Source organism: Stegodyphus dumicola, chromosome 7, assembly GCF_044657685.1.
Source record: "Stegodyphus dumicola isolate Sdum_Otavi_A_Nest chromosome 7, ASM4465768v1".
Classification (NCBI taxonomy): domain Eukaryota; kingdom Metazoa; phylum Arthropoda; class Arachnida; order Araneae; family Eresidae; genus Stegodyphus; species Stegodyphus dumicola.
In genome coordinates, this window is record NC_140774.1 from 44,765,887 (window position 1) to 44,789,173 (window position 23,287).

Here is a 23,287-nt window from a genome sequence, read left to right on the forward strand (position 1 = left end):
AACATTATTTAAAAAGATTTTACATATAAAGCCAATTTTTTTATTACTACTGTATTTAACTGAATCCTATACGGATTTTTTTTTTTTTTGCCTCAGGGGCAACTTAACCATCTTGTCTTCAGTACCCCTGATCAGTTTAAAAATTGCTTGCTTGACTGTTTCCTCTTTTACGTTTTATCTTGGCGATTGCCACTCACGGTTGAAAATTTTTGTCTATTTCCAAAATGTTTATTTCCATCAAATCATGGCCTTCCTTGTGGTGAAGAACAATAAAAGCCTCTGCCCATAGCCTGCTCTACGCTTACTCTCAGCAACGCTCCTGCTTTCGAACTTTGCTACGAGCTCAAACAAACTCTCGAGCGTGCTCGGATTTCTCAACTCAAAGATATTTTGAATCTGCGGAAGCAATTTAGGGAAAATAACTTAAATCACCTCTGCATCAGGCCTTTCTATGTAGCAAATTAAAAATTTTAATTTTTCTCAATATAAACTTTGTGAGTTCTTCGACACTTAACTGGTATTTATTAAAAAGTTATGCTTCTAACTTGTCCCTATCTTTTGTTATGGGGAATGCTTTTACGAGGACATTTTTAAACATCTCTTGTAGGTCTCACTATCTAGTTCACCCCCAAAAATTTGCCGATGCATTTGTATCATTTCAGTGCCTGTTTTCACAATGCGCCGGTTACAGTCGAAACCTTGCAAACTACCGGTAGCGGATAAAGTACAAAATGCTAATCTAAATGCTCAAAAATATGTTTACCGAACTTCTTCCATTAAACATCTCTGCAGGTTACTTTGATACCCGCATGGTGTCCACGATGAAGTCAAATCCTTCGATGGGACTAACTGGCGCGGGTGGAGCTTGTAACCTTGATGGGGGGGGGCAGAATAAATCTTGAACTGCTTTGAGACATGGCCCGCTATTTGTTCGGACGCCACTATAAGATTTAAATTCTTTCACTATTTGAAATTGTGACCAAAGCTCTTGGTATACGTGAAGCGAGTTGGCGACGTTTTGGTTCGGTCCAAGTATAACTCTAATTCTTCTAGTTCCCGTGTAAATGTAAATATATATATTCTCTAGCAATTTCGAGATATCGAAGGTGTTAGGATATCGGATTTTATTTAATTATAAATTTACAACTTTCATAAATGCATTTATTAGCTTAAGAAAACGTATACAGACAATTTTACATAACAGAAAAGTTTATGAAAAAGATTCAGAAATACATCAAAGTATAAAATGTGATAATAATTTATATCATTTTTGCTCGTTCTTTTTCAGACAATCTCTTAGAAATCTCCAAGATCTATTGTTTCGAAAAATTTTAGAGATAAAGGATTGATAACGATTTCTTTGTTCAGAACAGGCTTCTTATTGATGAGTTTCTTCACCAAACTATTCAGTTTCTTTCCAGTTAAGTTATACTGAAACAAACAAAAAACAAATTAAAATCCAGAAGAGCAAAATATCAGGAATAATAGTGCTACACGAAGAGCTTGCCGTGTTACCATCATAAATTAGCTAAATATTTCGTAGTAAAATTAGAAAATAATTATTAGTAGTGCCATTTGATTTTTCCTCACGCGCTTGTGCTAATTTAAAAATTTTCGAATTCAGTTCTAAGAATATCTTTTTCCTTAATTAAAGTTATCAACACACAAATGTATTTCCTTAGTATCATTTACTCTAATTTTTTTAATTTAAATTATGTTTATTTAATAGTTTCAATTAGACTGACCTCTCTTTTTGTTAGAGTAAAATCTTGAAAGCAATTTTTGACCTTTCGTACGAAGTCGATTCCTTGAATCTTATCTTCATTCATATTTTGGATTAAAATTCAGCATTTCACATCAGTTTCTCGAAGCCTTTTTTCGTGGTTTTCCTGTATGTAATCTGAATACGAGCCAGTTTTCCTTTGAAAATCCTACTTGAAAGCATCGCTCCTATTAGGCAGATAGGGCTTGTATGCTTTGCCGTAATCATGCTAATTAAACCAAAGCAACTAAAATGCTAAACGATATTCTTTTGATTTCTTTTTAAATTTATTTAACGCTTAAGTGCTTTTTAGGGGATTTAAGCACCTTTATTTGTCTAAGAATAAAACTAGTCAACGCGGTAAATCAAACTAATCCAGCGATCTCCAATTAATAAATACAGGCGCGAGCCCCTGTATTTAATGGGGTAGGCGAGCATATTGAAAAAAATTCTTAAACAAACTGATTAATTCATTGTAAGGAAAGAAACGAAATACATTCTGACATAATAAAAATTAAAATACACATTTACACTAATATAATACATTTATAAATAGGATTGTATCAATAGTGCATAATGTTTTTTAATAAGTAACTTATCAGTACGAAATTAGAAAACCAATTTGATAACTGTTAGTGGCTCTCTCGGGCCTGTTTTACAGAGCAAGGTTTTTCGAAGGAAGGTTTAATATTAGAAATATATATTATAATTATTTTTCTATATTTAGCTGAGATCTATATTTTGTCTTCAAAACAGTCACCGCAGAGAATCCGGTTTCGCAAAGGTAGGGTGTTAAAAATGGTAATAATACACGAAATACTCCTGTTTCCAGTGCAGAAAACTCATTATCCACCCGTGTCCAAGATTCAAAGAGTAATTTATTACTTAATTTGTCTTTTGATTTCGTCACTGCCATGAAGTCCATGAAATTTTCTTCTTCTGTTAGGAGACTTTCGGGAGATTTTAAAATGAGTCTCTAAACCACTCGTAACTTGCTACCAATTTGTTGCCAGGGAAAAAATGCTTTTTAAATTTTTTTGTTAGCATGGTTAAATGATTTTCTGTGGTTACAAAAATAACCTTCAGGGTTTTTCAAGGTGGAAACTACTGTTGCGGAGATTCTTTGGTGGATGTGGCAAACTTGTTTAGAAGGTAAGAAGCTAGATCGAATGGCAATAATGTTAACTCCGTGTTATAGAGAACGGTTTAAAAAATTAGTTTATCGTTGGAATTAGTGTAGTCACTTAAATGTTGAAAAACTACAATTTTGATTAAAATTGACGAACTAAAGATATAACTTAATTCCTAGAACTTTGGAAACATTCTATGCACATCCAATTACAAAAATATTTTAAATGATGTAAATATTCATGTTTTGGAATTTTAATAAATTAAAAAAAATTGCTAAAGTTACGAAATTTTTTTTTATTTTTTTATTTTTATTTATTTATTTATTTATTTTTTGTGGTCCGAGATTTCAGTGCTTAGTCAAATGAAGAGAGGTGGAATTCGGAATAAGTCTTCTTACTACTTCAAGAGAAATGCAGTGCAGATAAATCGTTTACGAATCTTAGAACTTCTGTCAAATTCAAACTGAGGATAAATAGTGAAAAAAAGAACCGGTTTCAGAAAGCTGTAAAAGATGCAACATTAGAATCTTTATTTATGGGGTATTTACGAAATTTTTGTGGATGAAATTTTGAATCACAAGGAATGAGAAAAGTCTGCGTAGGATTTTGATGTTGAAATGAAAAATCTTACAGCTTTTAGAAACCAAAATTATTGCTCGTATTCACTCGCCCCTCATTTAGGATTTCCTACAGGTTTTCGAAATTCATGAATAACGTATATTCCTCTCCACATCTGTCGAAAGAAGATAAAACTTATCCCGAACCCACTCTTCGTTCGGTCAGCTATTTCTTTTTATCATTTAAGTACTGTTATATAATTACTGATTTCCAGTCTGCTTAAGTACGAAAATGTAAGGAATATTTTTCATATGTGGAATATCTATTATATAATTATCTATAGACAGTTTGTTTATGATTTTATCCTAATCAGCAAATCATTTAATGTGATCAGAATGTTAAAATTGAATTTTTCTCTACACCGAAACGAATTTGTCCAATTGGGTAAATTTTGATCACAATCAATCATGTTCAAATGAACGCACTACATGCTCTATCGTGCGAACCTAGAAAGCCTCTTTGCTATGTGGTAAGGTTTCAAGTGTTTTTTTGATGAAATTTCTCTTTTATAAAACTTGTTTATTCATCGTTTTTAATCAATTTTAATCTCCTTCATCGTTTTCAAGTACTTCGTTTTAAACTACAGATAGATGGAAAGCATATTCTGAATCTAAGAGACTTCTCCCATCTAATGACACATAAAGTTAGAAGAAACTTTTCTGAGAAACGAGCTTGTCCGACTCGTACCATTCGAGGGTTTCTAGTCGAAAAACATGTTTCGTTGAAATCAGTGTCCCGCCTCTAGCTATGCGTGACGTTTTAAAACTGAACTGAAAGTGTTTCGTTTGAAACTTTGTCCCTCGTAGGAGTTCTGCAAAGAACTGGTTTTTGGTCAACGAATCAGATATCCATCCCGAAAACAAAGGTTCAAGGAATTGATACTTTCGACACCATTTTGAGGGTAGCTTATAGATAGGATACCGGTTTTTAGTGTTAAATTGATGAATTAAAATACTATGACCTGACTTCTTGAACTGAAATATTTTAGCATCTCTGTTCAAGGGTTATGATGAATCTTGATGAGACTGCTTGTAAATCAAAACAGAATGATAAGGAAAACATAAAGCAAATGCGTAGTAGGGAAAACCAACGACAGTGAAAAAGCTAGAAATATCTGGTCCACATATATTCTTAAAAGGATATACCAATCAAAAGTACATTTCTGAAACAAAAGCTGTAGAAAAACGGCAAAAATTATTTTGCATCTATGCAGAACTGGTAGGAAGACAGAAAATATTAATTGCAAGAACATCGTTGTCAAATGATTTTCGTAATCTGCGTCTTGCGTCTATAAAAAATCACGAGAAAAAATTTATAATACGCCTGAAACAGCTCTGAACCCACATTCATTACCAAAATTAAGCTATTTGCTCAAAACCTATTACTTATTAAACTTGATGCTTATTATCCGTATTTACTTAAAGTTAAAAAAATCTGCTGAATTATAAAAAAATGATAAACTATTTAAAATAATTAATTGCATATAGGGTACAAGTATTGGTAATTTTAAGGCGTGGGTGACGTTAGGAGTTTGAAATCAATAGTTTTTGAAATGGGGCATCAAACTGAAGGGAAAAAAACAAGGAATAAAACAGCAAAAATTAGCATTAAAATGCATTTGAAGCAGAAATGCTATCTGGAATTGAATTAGCTGCCAATGATTCGTGTTTTACTGGTTTTGTTTGACTGATTTCGCTTCTCAGACGACGGGAAAAAAACAAGGAATAAAACAGCAAAAATTAGCATTAAAATGCATTTGAAGCAGAAATGCTATCTGGAATTGAATTAGCTGCCAATGATTCGTGTTTTACTGGTTTTGTTTGACTGATTTCGCTTCTCAGACGTCAGTAACTGTAACTTACTGGTATATCGGGCACTTGCATGATAACATCTGGCACATGTTCGTAGGACATATTTTCTGAAACTGTTTTTTTAATATCCTCTTTCACCTGGTCCGTGAGTACGTGGCCTTCTTCCATCTTCACAAATAGGACGACCCTCTCGTCCAGATTTTGATTGTAGTGGGACACGCACACGCAATCCACTATCCCGGGAAATCCATCCACTGGAGAGCAAAATATTAAACATTAAAAAATAGACAACGCAATAAATAAATAAAAAAATATGATAATGTATTAGAATCACATTTAATAGATTAAATAGAAAGATGTCTTGTTAAAATTAAGTAAGATATAAATTTTCATAATCGTTAACTTAAAGCTCAGTGATTTTCGAGGGAACCTGGAAGTGGTCTCTTTTTTTCAAACAGCAAAATCGTCTAAAACATTTTACCAGAAATTAGCTACTCTGTATTGAAATCGACAAAACGATCTGTAAATTTTCTTTTTAAATATGAAATTCCTTCAGGTGCAAATTTTGTTAGAAATGGGAGTTTTGCCTGTCACTCAGTCCTTCATTCTTCAGTACTAGAAATGTCGTAAAAAAAACTCTGTTATATCGGTGTTTCAAACAAAAGCTACTTCAATCTGAATGCTTTAACGTCAGTATGTATGTGCGGAAGAATTTTTTTTTTTTTTCCTCGTTGCTCTCGCTCCTATTATTAAGGCTATTACAGTGCTTAGCTAAAGCCGTGAAAAAGGATAATACTCAACCACTCCTTATCACTTGGAAAAGATAGACGATTCATTTTCTTTGTCATGTTCGAGTTCCAAGAATCTTGATAAACTTTTCATAGCTAAGCAAGCCACTTGCAGCTATATTGGTGAAGAAATCCGGACCTTCTGTTTCTTTGAAGAAATTATGGAATTGAATAGGATCTGCACCAGACATCTTATCGCCTGGTGCAGTCTCTCTTTATGCTAACTTTTGTTAATTATATAATTTTATGCGAATCTTTTAAAATTTACTTTGTTCTAATTTAGAAGAAAGATTTCTTGAAAATGAAGTACATAAATAGACAGTGTTTGATTTGAGTACAATAAGTGCATGTAATTTCAATTATGGCACGGAGCTAGTTGGAAAATTATGTTTAAAATGCAGTAAGTATTAACAGATAAAACAGCTGCGCTACAACAGTATGATGAATTTATATTGAACAGTTTTCCGAACTGGACACTGGCAGAACATATTCCGTGTCTAGTAAGACTGTGAAAAGAATTCTAATTAATGAATTCAACAAAATATAAACAAACAAATTGTTTGAAAGAAGATCACTTAGACATGTTAATTTGAGCATAATGCTATTTACATTGTAGAATTAGTATAAATTTGGATCGCATGTAATTTGAATGGTTAAATTTTAAAGATAGGTGATTTAATACTCATTTGTACAAAACTAGCATTTTTTTATAATACTGAATAATACTACTATGATACTTAAGCTATATTTTAATAAATAATTTAGTTATGCTTACACATATATTAACGTATCAATTTTTAAAATTATTAAATAGGTTCATTTATTAAATATATGTGTTATAGAAAATATTAAATGTTATTCAAATAGAATTAATTTAAATATAAAAGTAAGAGTAAAAAAATAAAAGCCGCACAGTAGTTAAAAAAAGTTGCCTAGGTCAAAATAAAGTTGCACACAAAATAAAGTTAAAAATTAGAGAGAACACTGGTTATAGCTCTGTAAGCTCATTCCTAAACGGGGATTCATCCTTCTCTGTGATGTGTGCAGATGGTCCTGGACCTCAATCTGTGCCCCCGGACCCAATACAATGAAGTCGATGCTGCTGTATATCTTAAACCATACTAGGTATGGCACAACACTTTCAGATAAGTGGTATTAGAAACCTGTTTGAAGAGCCAGATATCCAAGAGGAGTTTTTAATTTGGAGACTTCAAATGTGTCCCCAGATACTATATTATGTGAAGTGAAACCAGTACTTGGCAGCTAGCCGGTAAGTGCTGTTGTTTTGGGGGGTAATCTTACGCAGCAAACTGCTCTGACGAGGCTTTTAAACGGACACCTGAAATGCCTTAAATTTGACCAGGGAAATAAAATTTACTCCATCTGTAGGAAATGTAATGTTGATCATTTCACTTCTGGACATCTTCTCATCTGTTTGGGACTTGTAAAAGGGGATCTATTGAAAAGACCTAACTTCGTATTGGAAATTTTGACGACTTTTGGACTTATGTAGCTGGTCTAGCCCAATGGCTAACCAATTAGGATCAGTAACAACAAATAACAACAAACCAGTCAGAAAAAGACAGAACTCAAGAAAGTTGGTGTCTGAGCCAAGCTACCGATTTAAAACAATGACATAGCTACACAAACGAAACATTTGCAAGAATTTATTATCGTATCTAAGAGTAGTTGTACCAAATACTGACCCTCATTTATTAACCTGTACTTATATCTGAAGTAATACAAAATCAACCCAATTTATATTCAGAAACCGTGCCTTACAATTTAGCCACTACTCTTTCTTCGTTGGCTGCACATTTGAGTATAGCCGGGATATATAAGTAGTTAATTAAAGAGGAAAATTAATTCCCCCATTTCCATTCTGTTCGATTGAACAAAAGAGAAAGGTCTAGAGTTTGTTTGAGAGCATGAACTATTTCCAAACTCTTAATAGATGTAGAGCGAATTATCGCTGTCTGAAATTAAATACAAAGTCTAGGAAAGCTTTTAAAATAATCCATTTATTTAAAAACAAACTTTGAACATAAATGCACTTTCTCCTGAGAACACAAAATTAACCACAACTTGTGGCGATGCTACTGAAATAATAGTTCAATTCCAAAAATTAAAACTTACGCTAATAGTCAAAGACTACATGATTATATTTAAATCTATGCTGGCTCAGAAAACTATAACCGGCGTATCAATTTAAATATCGGCAAAAAACAACACAAAGCTGAATAATTATAAACTTAGAAATGGTAGAATTAAAGTAACACTGCTTCGAGAGGCAGAAATATGCTCGATCGTATCCACATTCAAAACATTTCAAAAGAACAACTTTTTAGAACATTTTTTTTCTCTGCTTTAGCCAACGACTTCATATAACAGGTAGACGGCTCACACACAGAGAATTCGTCTGCTAGGATGTCTCCAACATATACCACGTGACTTATGGTCTTGACGCTCTTGGCGAGTGATAGTTTAGGTTGTTCATCGCCAGTTTGGCTCGCTTTTGATATGGCAGGTAGTGTTTTTTTATTTTCGTCTGCTGGCAGACGGCAGACAACGTCCTCGAATTAGGTTATTCTATTTTTTACAATTATTTTTAGATATAACTTTACCCACTTTCCCTGAATATTTTATCTATATTTTTAATAATCGCTTTAAATTATTTGAGCCATTGTTTAAGATGTTTAGGTTAAATAATTTTAGGAAGAAAATTTTAAATAAATAATAAAAAATTGAGATGGAAACTTTAATTTTGAATAACGTTTAAAAATTAAAGGAGTTTTTTAAAAATTTAACTCCTACTAAAAATCTTAATACACACTTAATCCTCACTATAAATTAAAGAAAATTCTATAGTTATGAGATATTTATGTAGCTAAAAAATAGTTTTAAAGGAAAAGGTTTTTAAAAAATCTTAAATTAAACAAATATTACTATGAAAGCAAAAACTCTGCAATCAAATATTGAGGTGATTAAGTTATAAATAGGTGGCACTTTTAAGTATAGGCTATCTGTTGGCATTACGAGTTAATACCATTTTATTCCTTATACTTATAACGTTTAGTAAGTTCGAATTCACTGCCATTTTATTCCTGCTTACCAGATCATTCTTATGCATTAGCTTAAATGAAAAAATTTTGGGACTTATTCATGCATTATTAGCTAAGATACACTAGTAAACAAATTTTCAGCTCATTTATAGATTCTGAATTAGCTTTCTTTTTAACTAAGTAAACATATCGCACAATCTTATCTCAATAATTTAATAATAATAGCAATTTTTTTTTTTTAATCGCAGGCAGTACTTGTTTACGAAACCAAAACGCGTACGACTTGGCGAAAAAAGGTTAGCGCCAATTGGCGCAGCTTTCTAATTCAACGGTGTATACGGAAAAAGAACATAAAATTCAATTATTTATAAAAGGTGATTCCAGTAAATTATGTCACAGTATTTATTACATTTTGATGCTATTAATACATGCTGAAAATGTCATATATAGCGGCAATTTTCTTATACAATATGGCTGAAACTTTCCAACCATTTCAACAGAGATAGTAAAATGACAAAAAAACTGGAAATAAAATAATAAATCATGCAGTTTTAACTTAGTTATGAAAGGTTACAGGTCCTCCTTTTACAAAACTTTTTTTACGTTCATAGGCTCTGCAGTGGATAACCATTTTTTCTTAAATTTTATGTGACCAAGCAGAGCAGGCGTCTTTCGTCCCATAGAAATGAATGCATCGATCGATCCGATCCGAACAAGTATGGCTGGAGTAGCGTGCGAAGCGCGCTGTTTCCAGCTCATGAGGAGAGCCAGTAAGCACATGACGGTAGGAAATCTAACGTGGTAGGAGTTAAGAGAATGAGATGAGGCAGAAGGGGGGCAAGCAAGATGCCGCAAGCCTAGGAATTAGGCCAGACAAGAAGACGCCTCGCAGGCGGAGCAGTACAAGGTAAAGCAATCATGAGTTTTTATGATAAGCTACTGTGAGAATATACTACATGACAGAACGAGTTTGTAGGAATACAAACTCTCAAAAGCATACATTTGCAGATATAGAGTTACAGTGAGAAAAGTGCAGTTTGCAAGATCAGATATCATATAAAAGTTTTGATGAAATAATGAGAAAAGTATTCATAAAAGCTATAAACAATATATACAACTATATAGAGGAATATTCTACTTTATGTAGGAAAGTTCAGATCTCTGGCTAGGTGGGCTGCCAGCGGTCGTTACTCTTTATCTTCCGGTAGTGGAATGTAGTCAAATACATGTAATTTTGACATGTGAGGGCATGTAACTGCTTTCTGGAAAAAGCTGGAGTTTAAGCGATGAAGATGCTCTATGACAGTTTCAATTTTCAAATCCTTGTGTAAAGTCCTATTAGATACGAAATAATGCACATTCGTGAAGGTGCGCAGCAACTTGTTCTGTGTAATTTGTAATTTAGATATGTTACGGTCTCTAACTGATGCCCACGCAGGGGAAGCATACGTGAAGATTGGCTGTATAACAGAGATGTATAAGTGCCGTTTTCTTCTTAAGTCCAGTTTAGAGTGCTCGTTAATAAGTGGGTTAAGATTCTGAATGACTCCTAGTGTTTTCCCCCTGACATGAGTCAGGTGATCCTTTCAGGAAAATTGATCATTAATAATAACGCCAAGATAATTCGCCTTGCGTACTCTAGGAACTTCTGTGTCAAATAGCTTAAGCTTTTCTGTTATTTCAGTGGCAGAGTTCTTCTTTCGGAAAATGAGCAGTTTGGATTTATCTGCGTTAATTGAAATACGCCATTTAGTACACCAAAATTCTGTTTGCGGCATGACTTGTTGAAGTTTCCTGACAGCTTGATTAGGACATCTAGATTTTACAGCAAGCGACGTATCATCTGCATAACAGCCAATGAAGTAATTGTAATTAAAGCCTGTTTTAGGTAAGTCAGTCACAAAGAAAAGATATAAGATCGGACCTAAATTTGACCCTTTTGGGACGCCGGCGTGAATTCGTTTGACTTCAGAAATCTCATTTCCTATAGAAACATGAAAACTTCTGCCTTTCAGGAATGAGTAGATGAGACACGTTAAAGTTTTGGTGAAGCCAAGGGAACGGAGCTTGAAAATTAGACCCTCATGCCAGACGCGGTCAAAGGCTTTGGCCACGTCTAGCATGAGTAAAGCCACATTTTGTCTGTTATGTAACGCACAGCCGATGAACTCAGAAAATCTGACCGATTGTTTCGTGGTGGAAAGGGTTTTTCGGAAACCAAACTGTTCTTCTGGTAGTTTCTCTATGTATGGATGGATTCTATGATAAATGATGCGTTCAAAAATTTTCCCCAAAACGGGAAGCAAACTGATAGGTCTAAATCCTTCTGGGCGAGTGGTAACCTTGCCGGCTTTAGGTAAGACAATCATTTTGGCTCTTTTCCAGGCAAGCGGAAAGTATCTGAGAGTTAAGGAAGCATTTAAAATACTGGCATACCTTGCGATACAATTTTTCGGTAAGTTCTTTATCGCTAGGTTGGTTATTGCATCATAGCCCGGTGCCTTCCTGTTTTTTAGTTTCCTAATGATTTCTTGGATTTCATGTGGAGAGGTGAGTTTCAGATTGTCTTCTAAGTCCTCCTGTGAGGTAAACCAGTCATTAATGCAGTATCTTACATCATAAGCGAATTCTATGTCACAAGGACGCTCATTCGGTTTAAACTGATTTTCAAAATGTTCTGCAAAGGCGTTTGCTTTTTCTTTATTAGTGAGAGCCACGCTATTATTGAAATGAAGTGGTTTGTTCGCTACAGCAGCTTTTCCTTTTAGATATTTCTGACAAATGACCAGAACGCATTGTCTGGTTCATTAAAATTCATGATTTTTTCATCCCAAAGGTCATTTCTGAGCTGATGAATTGATTGCTTGATGTCACGATTCAGTCTATTAATTTTCGTTTCAGTACTCGGGTTCCATGTTCGATTCCAGGCTTTCCTTAATCTATTTCTTTCTCTGATTTTATCTTTGATGTAGGGGGGGGGAGTCTTCCAGATGTCTGTTTAATGGGAATGTTCTTGGTGGCAGTATTGACTGCATTAATGATGCTGTTAGTAAACAGGTGCACAGCTAAGTCTATGTCCTGCTTGGTTCTTAAAGCTATGTTCAGGAAGGTACTATTACTTAAGATCAGATTATACTGCTTCCAGTCTGTAATCTTTTTCTCCTGCGTCGTTTTTGTCTTTTAGGATTCCAAGTGTGGCCATTACAGGTAAATGATCCGAGCTTAGATCATTAACAACTTCAAGATATACTGGAATTGAAGCGGAGGTAAGTAGTAGGTCAAGAATGTTCCCTCTGTTCCGGTAGTGTGCAAGATAAGTGTATTCCTCAGGCGCAAAGAAATAAACAGGTTCGTTGTTTATAAATTCAAAGAGTTGTTCTCCATTTGGGTTTGTTTTACGACAGTTCTATTCGTCACGTTTCGCATTAAAATAACCTGCTAATATAACAGGAAGATTTGTGAATAAGATGTCCTTTAATAATTCAGCTTCTAAAGAGTATCTGGGTGGGTTATGGAAGGCTGTGAAATAAGTGTTTCCATAACCTTGAAGAAACACAGAGACAGTGACATACTCTTGTCCATTATTTCTATACTGCTTAATCATGCATGATTGGAGAGAGTTCTTTACGTATATCGCTACCCCCCACCACCACGGTGACCGAGTCTCGGACTTTCGGAATTCGACCAACAATCACGTGACACTAATGTTGGAAGCTGATTTGTTGTCGAAAACGAACAACTTACAATTTTTTGCGAAAGAAAGGAAAACATTGTGTGTCTTTCTTTCAGGGGCAGAGCAAGTAGAAAAATTGTTTGAAACAGCTGTTCGTCTGAAATAAATAGATGTGTGATACCAGCCTTAAGAGACAAAAACTTCAGCGTAAATACCGTCTAACTAATTTATTTTTCTGGTGAGCAAAAGGAAAGACGATAATGAGTATAAATTACAGCTGAATTTTTAATTGTATAAACAAGAAAACAGAAGACTCCGGAATTTTGATTCACGAAATGAAGAAATGATCTGGATAATTTTTATGTAATCAATCTCCTTCAAATATATACCATTATAATTGATTAATTGATTAATCATTAAGGATAAAATAGAGTAAGTTTCACTTACATGCGAAGTACATTTCTGCACAGTTGAAGCGGGCTCCTTTAGGATTCATTGTTTCATCCCTAATAAAAACGAATAGTATTACTGACAAAAACCCTGTTTACATGAAACAAACGCACAATAAAACTTCATTTAATTCAAATTCGATTTTATCCCAAAGGTGAAGGAAAAAATGTAATTCAGTTCCATGTATAGTTATCTGCAAATTTTTAAATAAAAATTTTCCATTGTCTCGTAAGAGATTAATATGTAATTTCTAAGGCACGCAAATCATTTCAGTATATTACATAAAAAAATAATGGACTGTAATCTATATCCAAAATAAAAAAAAATTGGGGAGCTGGAAACTGCAGTCTAAATGTAAAGTTTCCCTTTAAAATTTCAAAATAAATAAATAACTGAATGTAAAATATTATAATAATTAAATGAATTAAAAACTATAAAGATTAAAATATTATAATAATTAAATGAATTTAAATCTGTGAAGGTTAAAAGGCATTCAAAATTAAATATAAAAACATAGAAAATTATAAAATTTAAAAAGAAAATTGTGATTTAATCTTTGAATTCAGTTTCATACCCAAAATGCTTTTAACTTAAACAGTTACTTAGATTACTAGTTTAAGAATTAATTACTGGAAATCCAAGATCGTAGTAATATCATATATATAAATTAACAATGGTATAGTACTTCTTAAATTATCACTTATTCCGACTTTCCTTTATTAAATGAATCAGAAATATTCATTTTTTTATTATTTGCAATCGTTCTCTTCATTAATACTACATGAAAATACTTTTTCACTAAACTGATTGTTAATTTTTTAAGTTATAAAGTTAATTTTTTTATACATAAAAAATAGCTTATTTAGTACTAGAAAATTAGTTTTTTATATGCACTTGTACGGCAGCTATATAAAATTTACGAAAACGTAAATGGTTAATTTTTTATATAACCAGCCGCTTGTATGCTTTTATATGACTAGCCACTTAAAATAATTAGTAATTAATAATTAGTAAGAATAGAGCTGAAGAACTGCTTTTAAATCGGTTAACTTTGTTAAGCAATAAAGGACGGGTAAAATTTGAAGTATTTCTTGCTTTACGGAATAGCAATTTACTGGAGCATGGAAGAAAAAAATATTTAATTTCGTGTAGTAGCGACATATTTCTTTCAAATTTGTAAGTTTTCTGATCAAGCTGACCAGACCAGAAAGTGGTTAGTGCTCTTTACTGACGCACCGATGGGCCCAGGTTCGAATCGCGGGGAAGGCATTTGTCTGTCCCCTCATAGGAGGCAACCATGGCCCATCTATTAGGTGTCTCCGTAATAAAGAAACCACAGCTTCTGACCTTAGTAGTGGCCAACGCCTATAAACGGCTAGAACAGCTATTTGGGGGAGTTTTCTGATCAAATTTGAAACATAAATTTCTTACTTTTTGCTGAGTGGCAACAGACTGTTGTTAAACTCTTGAGTTTGTTAATCAAAAGCTTATTAAATTCGCAGAAAATATGAAATAAATGAAAAAGGAATTTGCAATTCGGGCTTCGAGGGGCACATGCTCGAGTAGAGGATTAAATGTGTTCAAAATCTGATTCCGTTAAATGCCGCCATTTGTCACAATGCGAAGAATATACCTACAGATTCTTCTTTACATAATAACATACATTACTCATTCTATTTTTAACTGAAGTAGGAGTTGTTATAGTCTGCATGTCATTTTAAAATTCTGAAAGAAGAATTTATAGATTATAGTTCGTTTTTAAACATACACCCAACATTAGATTAAACTTTATTATGCACATTTATTATGCATTCAATATGGTTAACTCACATATATGTACCAACTTTTGCCAATGTTTCATAGTTTTTACGAAATTTGCTGCAGTTTAATGATTTTAAGGCATTTGTTTCTTGTAATTTCTGCAAACATTTCAGAAATAGTTCCAAAGCGATGATTTGTCTCTTAAATCTATATTTTTATTAACTGTAGGGATTTTTCATTGCAGGGTTGGGCAAATCCATTTATTAATGTTGGAGGATTGCATCACTTAAGCATTCTTACGTTGTGTATTGTTAGGTTTGCCGAAGTGATATTTTAAAACAGGTTTAGGTCGGCAAAAATTGAGTTTTTGGTTCTCCAATTTCTTCAAGATTTCGTTATGTAATTAATTACTAGCCGCTATGTGGCCAGCCTTTGTTTGGCTTTTAAATGTACCGGAAAAATGCCCAAAGGGAACACCATACATTAAATTTAAAAACTGCACAGCTTTACTCTGAAGAACAACTTTATCTAAAATAAATAAATAAAAATGTATTATCAATAAAAATGTGTTATCAATAAAAATGTACGTGTTAATGTATTATATAAAAAATTACAATGAAATAAGCAGTATCTCGTATTACAAATATGAATTGTTCTAATAAATAAATTAACTAACTTCCCGTTACCAGCAACAATGGCTACGTGCCATTGTTGCTGGTATGCCCATTATGTCTGATGCGATTTCATCAAAAAACATAAAATAAGAAAAAAAAAAAAAACTCATTCGAATTTTGAAAAAATAGCTTCAGTGTGCGCTGGCTCTTGTCTAAACGCACTATGTACCAAATTTCGTAGCCCTGGATCTATTAGCTTACACTCAGCACGAACGAAAGACACACACAGACAGACTCTTCCTTTTATTATATGTAGAGATGATGACATTAAAGTTTTGTTTATGAACAATGTATGACAATAAAGCATATATCTTCCCACCCATTTTTTAAAATATCTAACTTCTATACCTCAAAAAAGACCGCAAGCCCGTACTCGAGGGATATTACAGCGCTACAATGTAGGTTTGATTTGGTTCATTTGACTATATTATAGCACTCAAGGACTGTATGCTTAAGGCGAGAGATGCCTTCGTTGACGACTTTCTAAGGGAAACTGGTCCATGTACACGTTAGGACCACGGGGAAAAGCACGAAAATATCTATGCAGCTAGCCCGTTCGCTGGGATTCGAACTCTTAGCTGAACTGCCAGTATTCAGTGACTTTACAGCACTGTTGTCTCCGTTACAGTGTAGGTGCATCATTTCAAAGGGTAATCGCTGACCTTGCACAAATAAGGATGATAAGTTCGTCTTACTTGTCATAGACTGGAGTAAGCGTATTGAAATAAATAGGTACTATACTGAACAAAGCTATTGTGATATGTTCAGTGCTTACAATAAGTATTTCGTAAAGAGAAAGTTCCGATTTTCCATTGAGTATAGGATTACGTTTACACTCCAGTCAGTAAAAGATAAAGCATATTTAAAAAAAAACTTTTTGAAAAGCATAATAGGCAAAAAAACCTAATTATATTATATTTATAATAAGATTTATTCACTAAATCTAATTATATTATATTTATTATTAGATTTATTCATTATTTTGGGGACTCATCTTTGATGATACTGAAGTCAATATTTTAGATTTGGCACCTAACCTAAGTCTAGGTTCACGCTCGCGTGTTTTTCATTTTTACTGAACTACAAATATGATTAACACCCAAAGAAGCTTTACACTAGTGCAAAATTATCACAAATAGCATAATGCTAGTAAATAAGACTTTGTTGCTTCAGGAAATATAATAGGAGATATTTGATTTCAAAGCCTTCAGCTTTTGCACCAACAGAATCATGGTATACGAGAGTAGAATAGCGAATTATAATGAAATACGCCACGTCATTTCTGACTTTCTTACAACTTCAAAGTTTAGTAAAACATTATTTATATATATATACACTGGTGTGCAAAAATTAAGGACGAGACGGTTTTTTCAATATAACTTTGTACAAAAGCTTTCCAAATCAACACATTTAATACCGTAAGATCCCCAATGCGTAAGGACATGAGTAATGTAAGCAACACTTACTAAAAGAGAAATCAGAGGGATAAAAAGAAGATTTATTGAAAACGTAGCATGGAGCGCAATGCGACTGAAGGCCAAAACATCCCTGTAATGGGTGTCCAGCAAGAAACATCCGGTCTTTAATAGAGGATATGATCTCCCCTGACTGCTAGGCAGGTTTCACAGCGTCTGTCCATGCTGAGAATGAGGTGTCTTCTTTCTTTCTTTCCACCGACAGCGAGGCAGCCGGTCTACTGGGTAGTTAGCATATCGTCCAGGTAGCCCCGCTGACGGAAATAACTCGAACAAAAGACACACTTATAAATACATATTGTGCTCAAGACGACTGCTGGGGGCAGTGCAAACAAATGCTGGACGAAGACGATAGTGCATGATGGAAGAAGGGTGCATTGCGGGCGTGAAGAACAATTCCAGTTACATACACTCACGTTTGTGAAAATTGCAACACCATGAAGGACTTACGCGAGTGAGCTGAAATTTTCAGGAAATGCAAAGTAGCGCATGATATGCAAATGATTAGAATTGCAAATCCGTAGCGCATGCGTATGCTGAGCAGCGCCCTCTGAACGGCTGATGGATCCGAATAAATAGACGGCTGTAGCGAGGCGTGTATGGTTATCGGTGGTTATCTGCTAGTGGTAAACGTTAACTCAATCTGTACTTATGCCTCGTCGACGAAAGAGAGCGAGATTTGAACAACTTACAGAGTTTGAACGAGGGAGAATCATCGGCCTTCGTGAAGCTGGATTGTCGTATCGTGCAGTAGCCTCTCGTGTGCAGCGTAACAGCAGCACAGTGATGCGCGTTTGGAAGCAGTGGACGGACGAGTGTCGGACAACTCGGAAATCCGGGAGTGGACCCCGAAATGTGACGTCAGCTCGCGATGATAGACACCTGGCCCGCATGGCGCGGACGGACCGTACAGCTTCCTCTAGACAATTGGCAGCACTGTGGTCAATAGCTACAGGTGTTTCATTGTGTGCTTCATCAATTCGTAGACGTCTGTTGCAGTGTGGACTGCGCGCACGGACCCCTTTATACAGGATCCCCCTAACGCACGACCATCGCCGCCTGCGGCTACAATGGGCCAATCAGCATAGAGACTGGCGTGCTGATTGGCAGCATGTCGTGTTTTCTGACGAATCCCGCTTTAATTTGTGGTACCATGATGGCCGCATTCGTGTCAGACGCTATGCCGGTGAACGCCACCTTCCGGAGTGCATTATCGAACGCCACAGTGGACGAACACCCGGAGTTATGGTCTGGGGCGCCATAGCATATCATAGACGATCTCAATTGCTACGAATTGTGGGCAATCTGAACAGCAACCGGTATATCCGTGAAGTTCTACAGCCCGAAGCTGTTCCCTTCCTTCAAAGCTTGCCAGGCACTGTATTTCAACAGGACAATGCCCGCCCTCATACTGCTCGGATTGTTAAATCCTTCTTTGCAGCGCAGCAGGTACAGCTTCTTCCTTGGCCTGCGTGTTCCCCGGATATGTCGCCAATTGAACATGTGTGGGATGTCATTGGTCGGCGTCTTGCTCGTGATCCTCGTCCTGTTGCGTCTGCAGACGAACTTTGGGTACGCGTACAAACGATATGGAATGCTCTTCCTCAGTCAGACATTCAAACTTTGTTTGACTCCATGCCACGTCGTGTAGCAGCACTTATTGCGGCGCGTGGTGGCCACACAAAATACTGATTCTGATCTCTTGTTATTGTTCGTTTGCTTTGAACATTTAATCATTTATTTGTACCACTACCACTCAACTGTGTATTAAATTGCATTCAATTATGACGATTCCTTCTTGGTGTTGCAATTTTCACAAACGTGAGTGTATTTACAGAGTAATGGATAGGTGGTTACAAATACTAAAAGTAATAAGAAGTAAAAAACTAGAAAGTAAAACAATGCATAAAATAAAAAAAAGGCAAAACAGTGGAAACAATACATAAAATAAGGCAAAATACATAGTTCAAGGTTCATAATTCAAGGTTCAAGAAGATAAATATATACAGGGAATAAGAAAAGCCGAATAAGCTAACTTAAGATAAAATTAGTTCGCTACAGGTACAGAGCATACAGGGGCTGTGCTGGGGACGAGGATGGTGGCTGAGAATTACTCCAGCCTGTCTGAGATTATGCGTGCAATGTTTATGCAATCGCATATGCGTTTCAATGCATTGCGATTTTTTGAAGTAGCTTCGGCCCATGCATGGATGTGGTTTGCTACTGGTTGCCTAAGATGATATTTAGCGGTCTCTCTGCAAGCGAACAGATAGTGGTCCGGATCTCCTACCATCCCGCATGAGCAATGCTCGTTTTCGCGTCGTCTGAAGCGATGCAGGTAAGTCATGAAGGGACCATGTCCTGTTAGATACTGAGTGAAGTGAGACGAGCCAGATTTTAGAAGCCGGCATCGTCTGCCTAGAAAATCCCATACATGCTCGATGGGATTGAGATCCGGAGATCGTGCCGGCCAATCCATACGTTCAATATCCTCTTTCTCTAAAAGCTGTTCGGCAGCTACTCGTCCATGAAAAGGAACTGCGGACCCATAGCGCCTCTAAAAAGACGCACATATGGAAGAAAAATCTCGTTACAATAACGGGTCCCGTTGACTGAACCTGCGTCGAAGATGTGAAGGTCTGTACGACTACCAAGTATGATGCCTCCCCAAACGAGAACACCGCCACCTCCATACCTGTCCCTTTTAATGATGTTCGAGGGATGATTGCGGCTTCGCCGCTCTCTCCAGATGAGTATGCTATGAGAATCGCTACTCAGACTGAATCTACTCTCATCTGTAAAGAGTACTCGTCCCCATTCATTGTCTCTCCAATTCCGGTGTTTCCGGCACCACAGAGAACGCCTTCTCCGATGGGCAGGCGTTAGAGGTACACACCGTACAGGGCGTCGTGCAAACAGACCACCACCGTGCAGTCTTCTGGCCACGGTAAAACTCGATATCGGTCGTCCAGTCGCCCGTGTCGTGTGTCTAGCGATTTCTCCCCCTGTCTGCCGGCTGTTTCTTCTGGCCTGTAAGGCAATATACCGGTCATCTGCGGGTGTGGTTCCTCGTTGACGACCACTACTAAACCCCCGGATAGCTGTTCCTGTAGTTTGAAATTGTCTCCAAAGTCGTGAAACGATGCTGTGAGCAATTCCGAACTCTGCAGCCACACTTGTCACACTGCGGCCTTCCTCCAACTTCCCAATGATTCGAGCTCGGGTAAAAGCATCCAGATGTCGTCTAACAGATTGATTATTCGCCATTTCTCGCTGAGGCAGCAACTCGGTGTGATTTTAACTGCTATACGGCGTGCAATCTTTTTCCCAGAAATACTGATCTTACACCGACAACATGCTTTATACTACTCAGACACTCCCCCATTACGTCTACCTGCATATCTGCGCATGTGCTACCGTACATCACCTTACTTAATCTTCTGATCGGTCTTTCTGTCCGCTCTGCCTCTTCGTTCAGCTGATATGCTAATTTTTCGACTTCGTCCTTAATTTTTGCACACCAGTGTATGTATGTATATATATATATATATATATATATATTCTTTACAGGTATTTTACAGCCTGGTGAAGCACTGTCGTTTGGCGTTCATGTTAGGCTTAGGAAATGTGTTGCATTTGACTATGACAAAATCAGAAATTGTAAAACGCTTTGTTGTGGTATGTAACATAATTCACTCCCTGTGGTTGGCCAACTGAAGTTATGTCCAATCTGACACATAAAGGCATCTTATGATTATTAGAGACATAATGCAAATGCACTTTTATTTTCTTTATATCTTCTATGTCTGTCAGTTTCATTCGTATTTTTAATTTCATAGAAACAGGCATGTTGTACTACTATTTAATAAAAGCTTTGAATGAAAAGATAAACTCACCCTCTACCGTAAACGATAAAACCTTTAGTGACAGGATTGATCCATGCATCATCTCCCAGGTCAAAATAACCTTGAAGAAATTATAATCATAAAGAAATCTTTTTTAATAAGACTTCAATTAGTGTATTTAAGTAAAAAAATAATGAGTTTTTTTTATTTGTTGTATTTTGCCAGAGAAACGAAAGGTGCATATAAAATGATAGCACAGAAAATTTTTGCAACAGCCATGTAAGAATGATGTATCACAACACAGTTAATAAGATTATTTTAGTCTTGTAGGGATTTATTTAATTTACTTAACAGTTATTTTATTTTGAAGAAGCCTTTCCTATCGATATGATATAGTGAGCTCGTATTCAGATGAGGTGGAAAGAAGGTAGTATTGTTACGAAATGTCCAACCGCGGTAAGATAGCTTCCCCGCAAAGCAGGTTTAGGCTTACCAGAAAATGTCAAGGGAAGGCAGGGTGTCACATTTGGAGAGAAGTTGCCCAATTGGCGAGAAAATTGGAGATATGCCATAGACAGATGGAGAATCTTCTGGAACGAATTCTTACTGGTTTAGTGCAGAATGTTCTCGAGCACAAGCTATATAAACCCTGCTGGTACAGTTGGAGAGTCAGTTGTGCTTGCATTTTGACTCTATTTTGCATTCCCATGGACTTTTTTTCTGAAAATTCTATACAAGCATAATAGGACTCTTACATACAGCAGAAAATTGTATTTTCTTATTTTTAATATCGGTTTATTTTTGAAATTGTGATTTCCTATTATTCTTGTCCGCAGACAATGACAAGGATCCTCCGACATCCCGTGACGAGGCTTTGCAAATGGATTATTAACTTAGAATTTTTCTCAACAATCATGCATATACTGTATACTGTTCTATTTAATCAAGATTCATTACTCAGGACTTTTTATTACTCAGGAACCCTGTTTTAGTTAATTGGAATTTGTTTTTATAACTTTTGATTGTATGTAAATCCTCCCTTATTATTTAATGATTATTTATGATATTTACTGAATTGTATTTTTACACCACCACACGATGAATATTCTTCAGTGGCAATGAGCCACCTTCTTTTTTACTGATCACATCTTGTCTTTATGAGACCTTCCTAGATCCTTTTACTTCCAGATTGCCTTATGTGAAGACAACTGGCAAAAAGCCTGCAATATCACACAGGCTAAGCCCAGTACAACAGCGGTAAATGGAATAGACAGTCAGTCAGTGTCGAGTCCATCGAGCTGATAGTCAGTCAGTGGGTGCCTAGTCCAGTTAGTGAGCGAGTGTCTCGAAATCTAGTGCCGAGTTGGCCGTCGAGTGCATCGAGAGAATCTCTTAGAGTATCGCGAGTTAGTGCATTGTCGAGTTTTACCTGAGAATGCGTTGAGCTCCGAGAACGACCGAAACAAGTTGGGAACTGTACTCTAGTGTATCGTCGAGTGCATCGCGAGTTGTAGCGTGGGAAGTCTCGAGAGTACGTAGAGTTCCGAAAACGACCGAGCAGAGTCGGGAGCTGTACTCTGGTGCTCTGCCGTGAAGCTGCCTTCACCGTTATAGGTGGATAGTCTGACGGCTGTGTCGCTGATTCTGTCAGAGTGTTTATTGTTTTTCTTCGACGACTATAAACGTGATTTTAGAGCTGTCTTGAATAATACTGGCCAATAAATTGTTTTTTAATACTTTATCAAGTGCCGTCGTTATTTACCCAAAATCCGCGAACCCGTACCCTACGTTCATAAGAAGAAAATACGTAAAAGTATTTAAGGGGTGGTTTTGGAAAGTGAATTCAGAGTGTGTTCTGTCTGAAGGTCTAGTTGATATCTCGATTTCCCTAGCGATTAGATTTCTGAGCCATTGAGCGTTTCTTGCCATTAGGTTTGTTTGCGCCGACCTTTATTAGTCAGAGCCAGCCTGTGCGTTAATTAGCCTGTAAAACCGTTGGCAAATATACCTTTCATTTAATTTTAAGTCAGTAGTTACCTTTTCGAGTTAGCCAAACATGTTGGCTTTTGTAAGTACGAGTTGGTTCCATCTGTGAACTTTAATATGAAGTAATAACGAGTTTTGTATACTGTTTTCCTGATTTTGTCGTACTTTAAGGCTTGGGAGTAATTTTCTAAACAGCCTTCGAACGTCTAGCTAATTTATGATACCAAAACACACAAGCCTTTATAGTTTTAT

The 23,287-nt window shown here is 35.9% G+C and overlaps 1 protein-coding gene across 2 annotated transcripts in view; it reads right to left on the reverse strand.

Moving 5' to 3' along the window:
- Positions 1–1,139: 1,139 nt before the first annotated feature.
- LOC118190353 (acetoacetyl-CoA synthetase-like) overlaps positions 1,140–23,287 on the reverse strand; it is a 106,136-nt gene continuing 83,988 nt past the window's right edge. For both annotated transcript variants that reach the window (XM_035361057.2, XM_035361058.2), the window contains exons 15-18: positions 21,101–21,170; positions 13,292–13,350; positions 5,373–5,575; positions 1,140–1,431 (exon numbers count right to left, since the gene is read on the reverse strand). In XM_035361057.2, the coding sequence (XP_035216948.1) occupies positions 1,297–1,431; positions 5,373–5,575; positions 13,292–13,350; positions 21,101–21,170 (467 nt within the window). In that variant the 3' untranslated portion in view covers positions 1,140–1,296. The remainder of the gene's footprint in view (positions 1,432–5,372; positions 5,576–13,291; positions 13,351–21,100; positions 21,171–23,287) is intronic.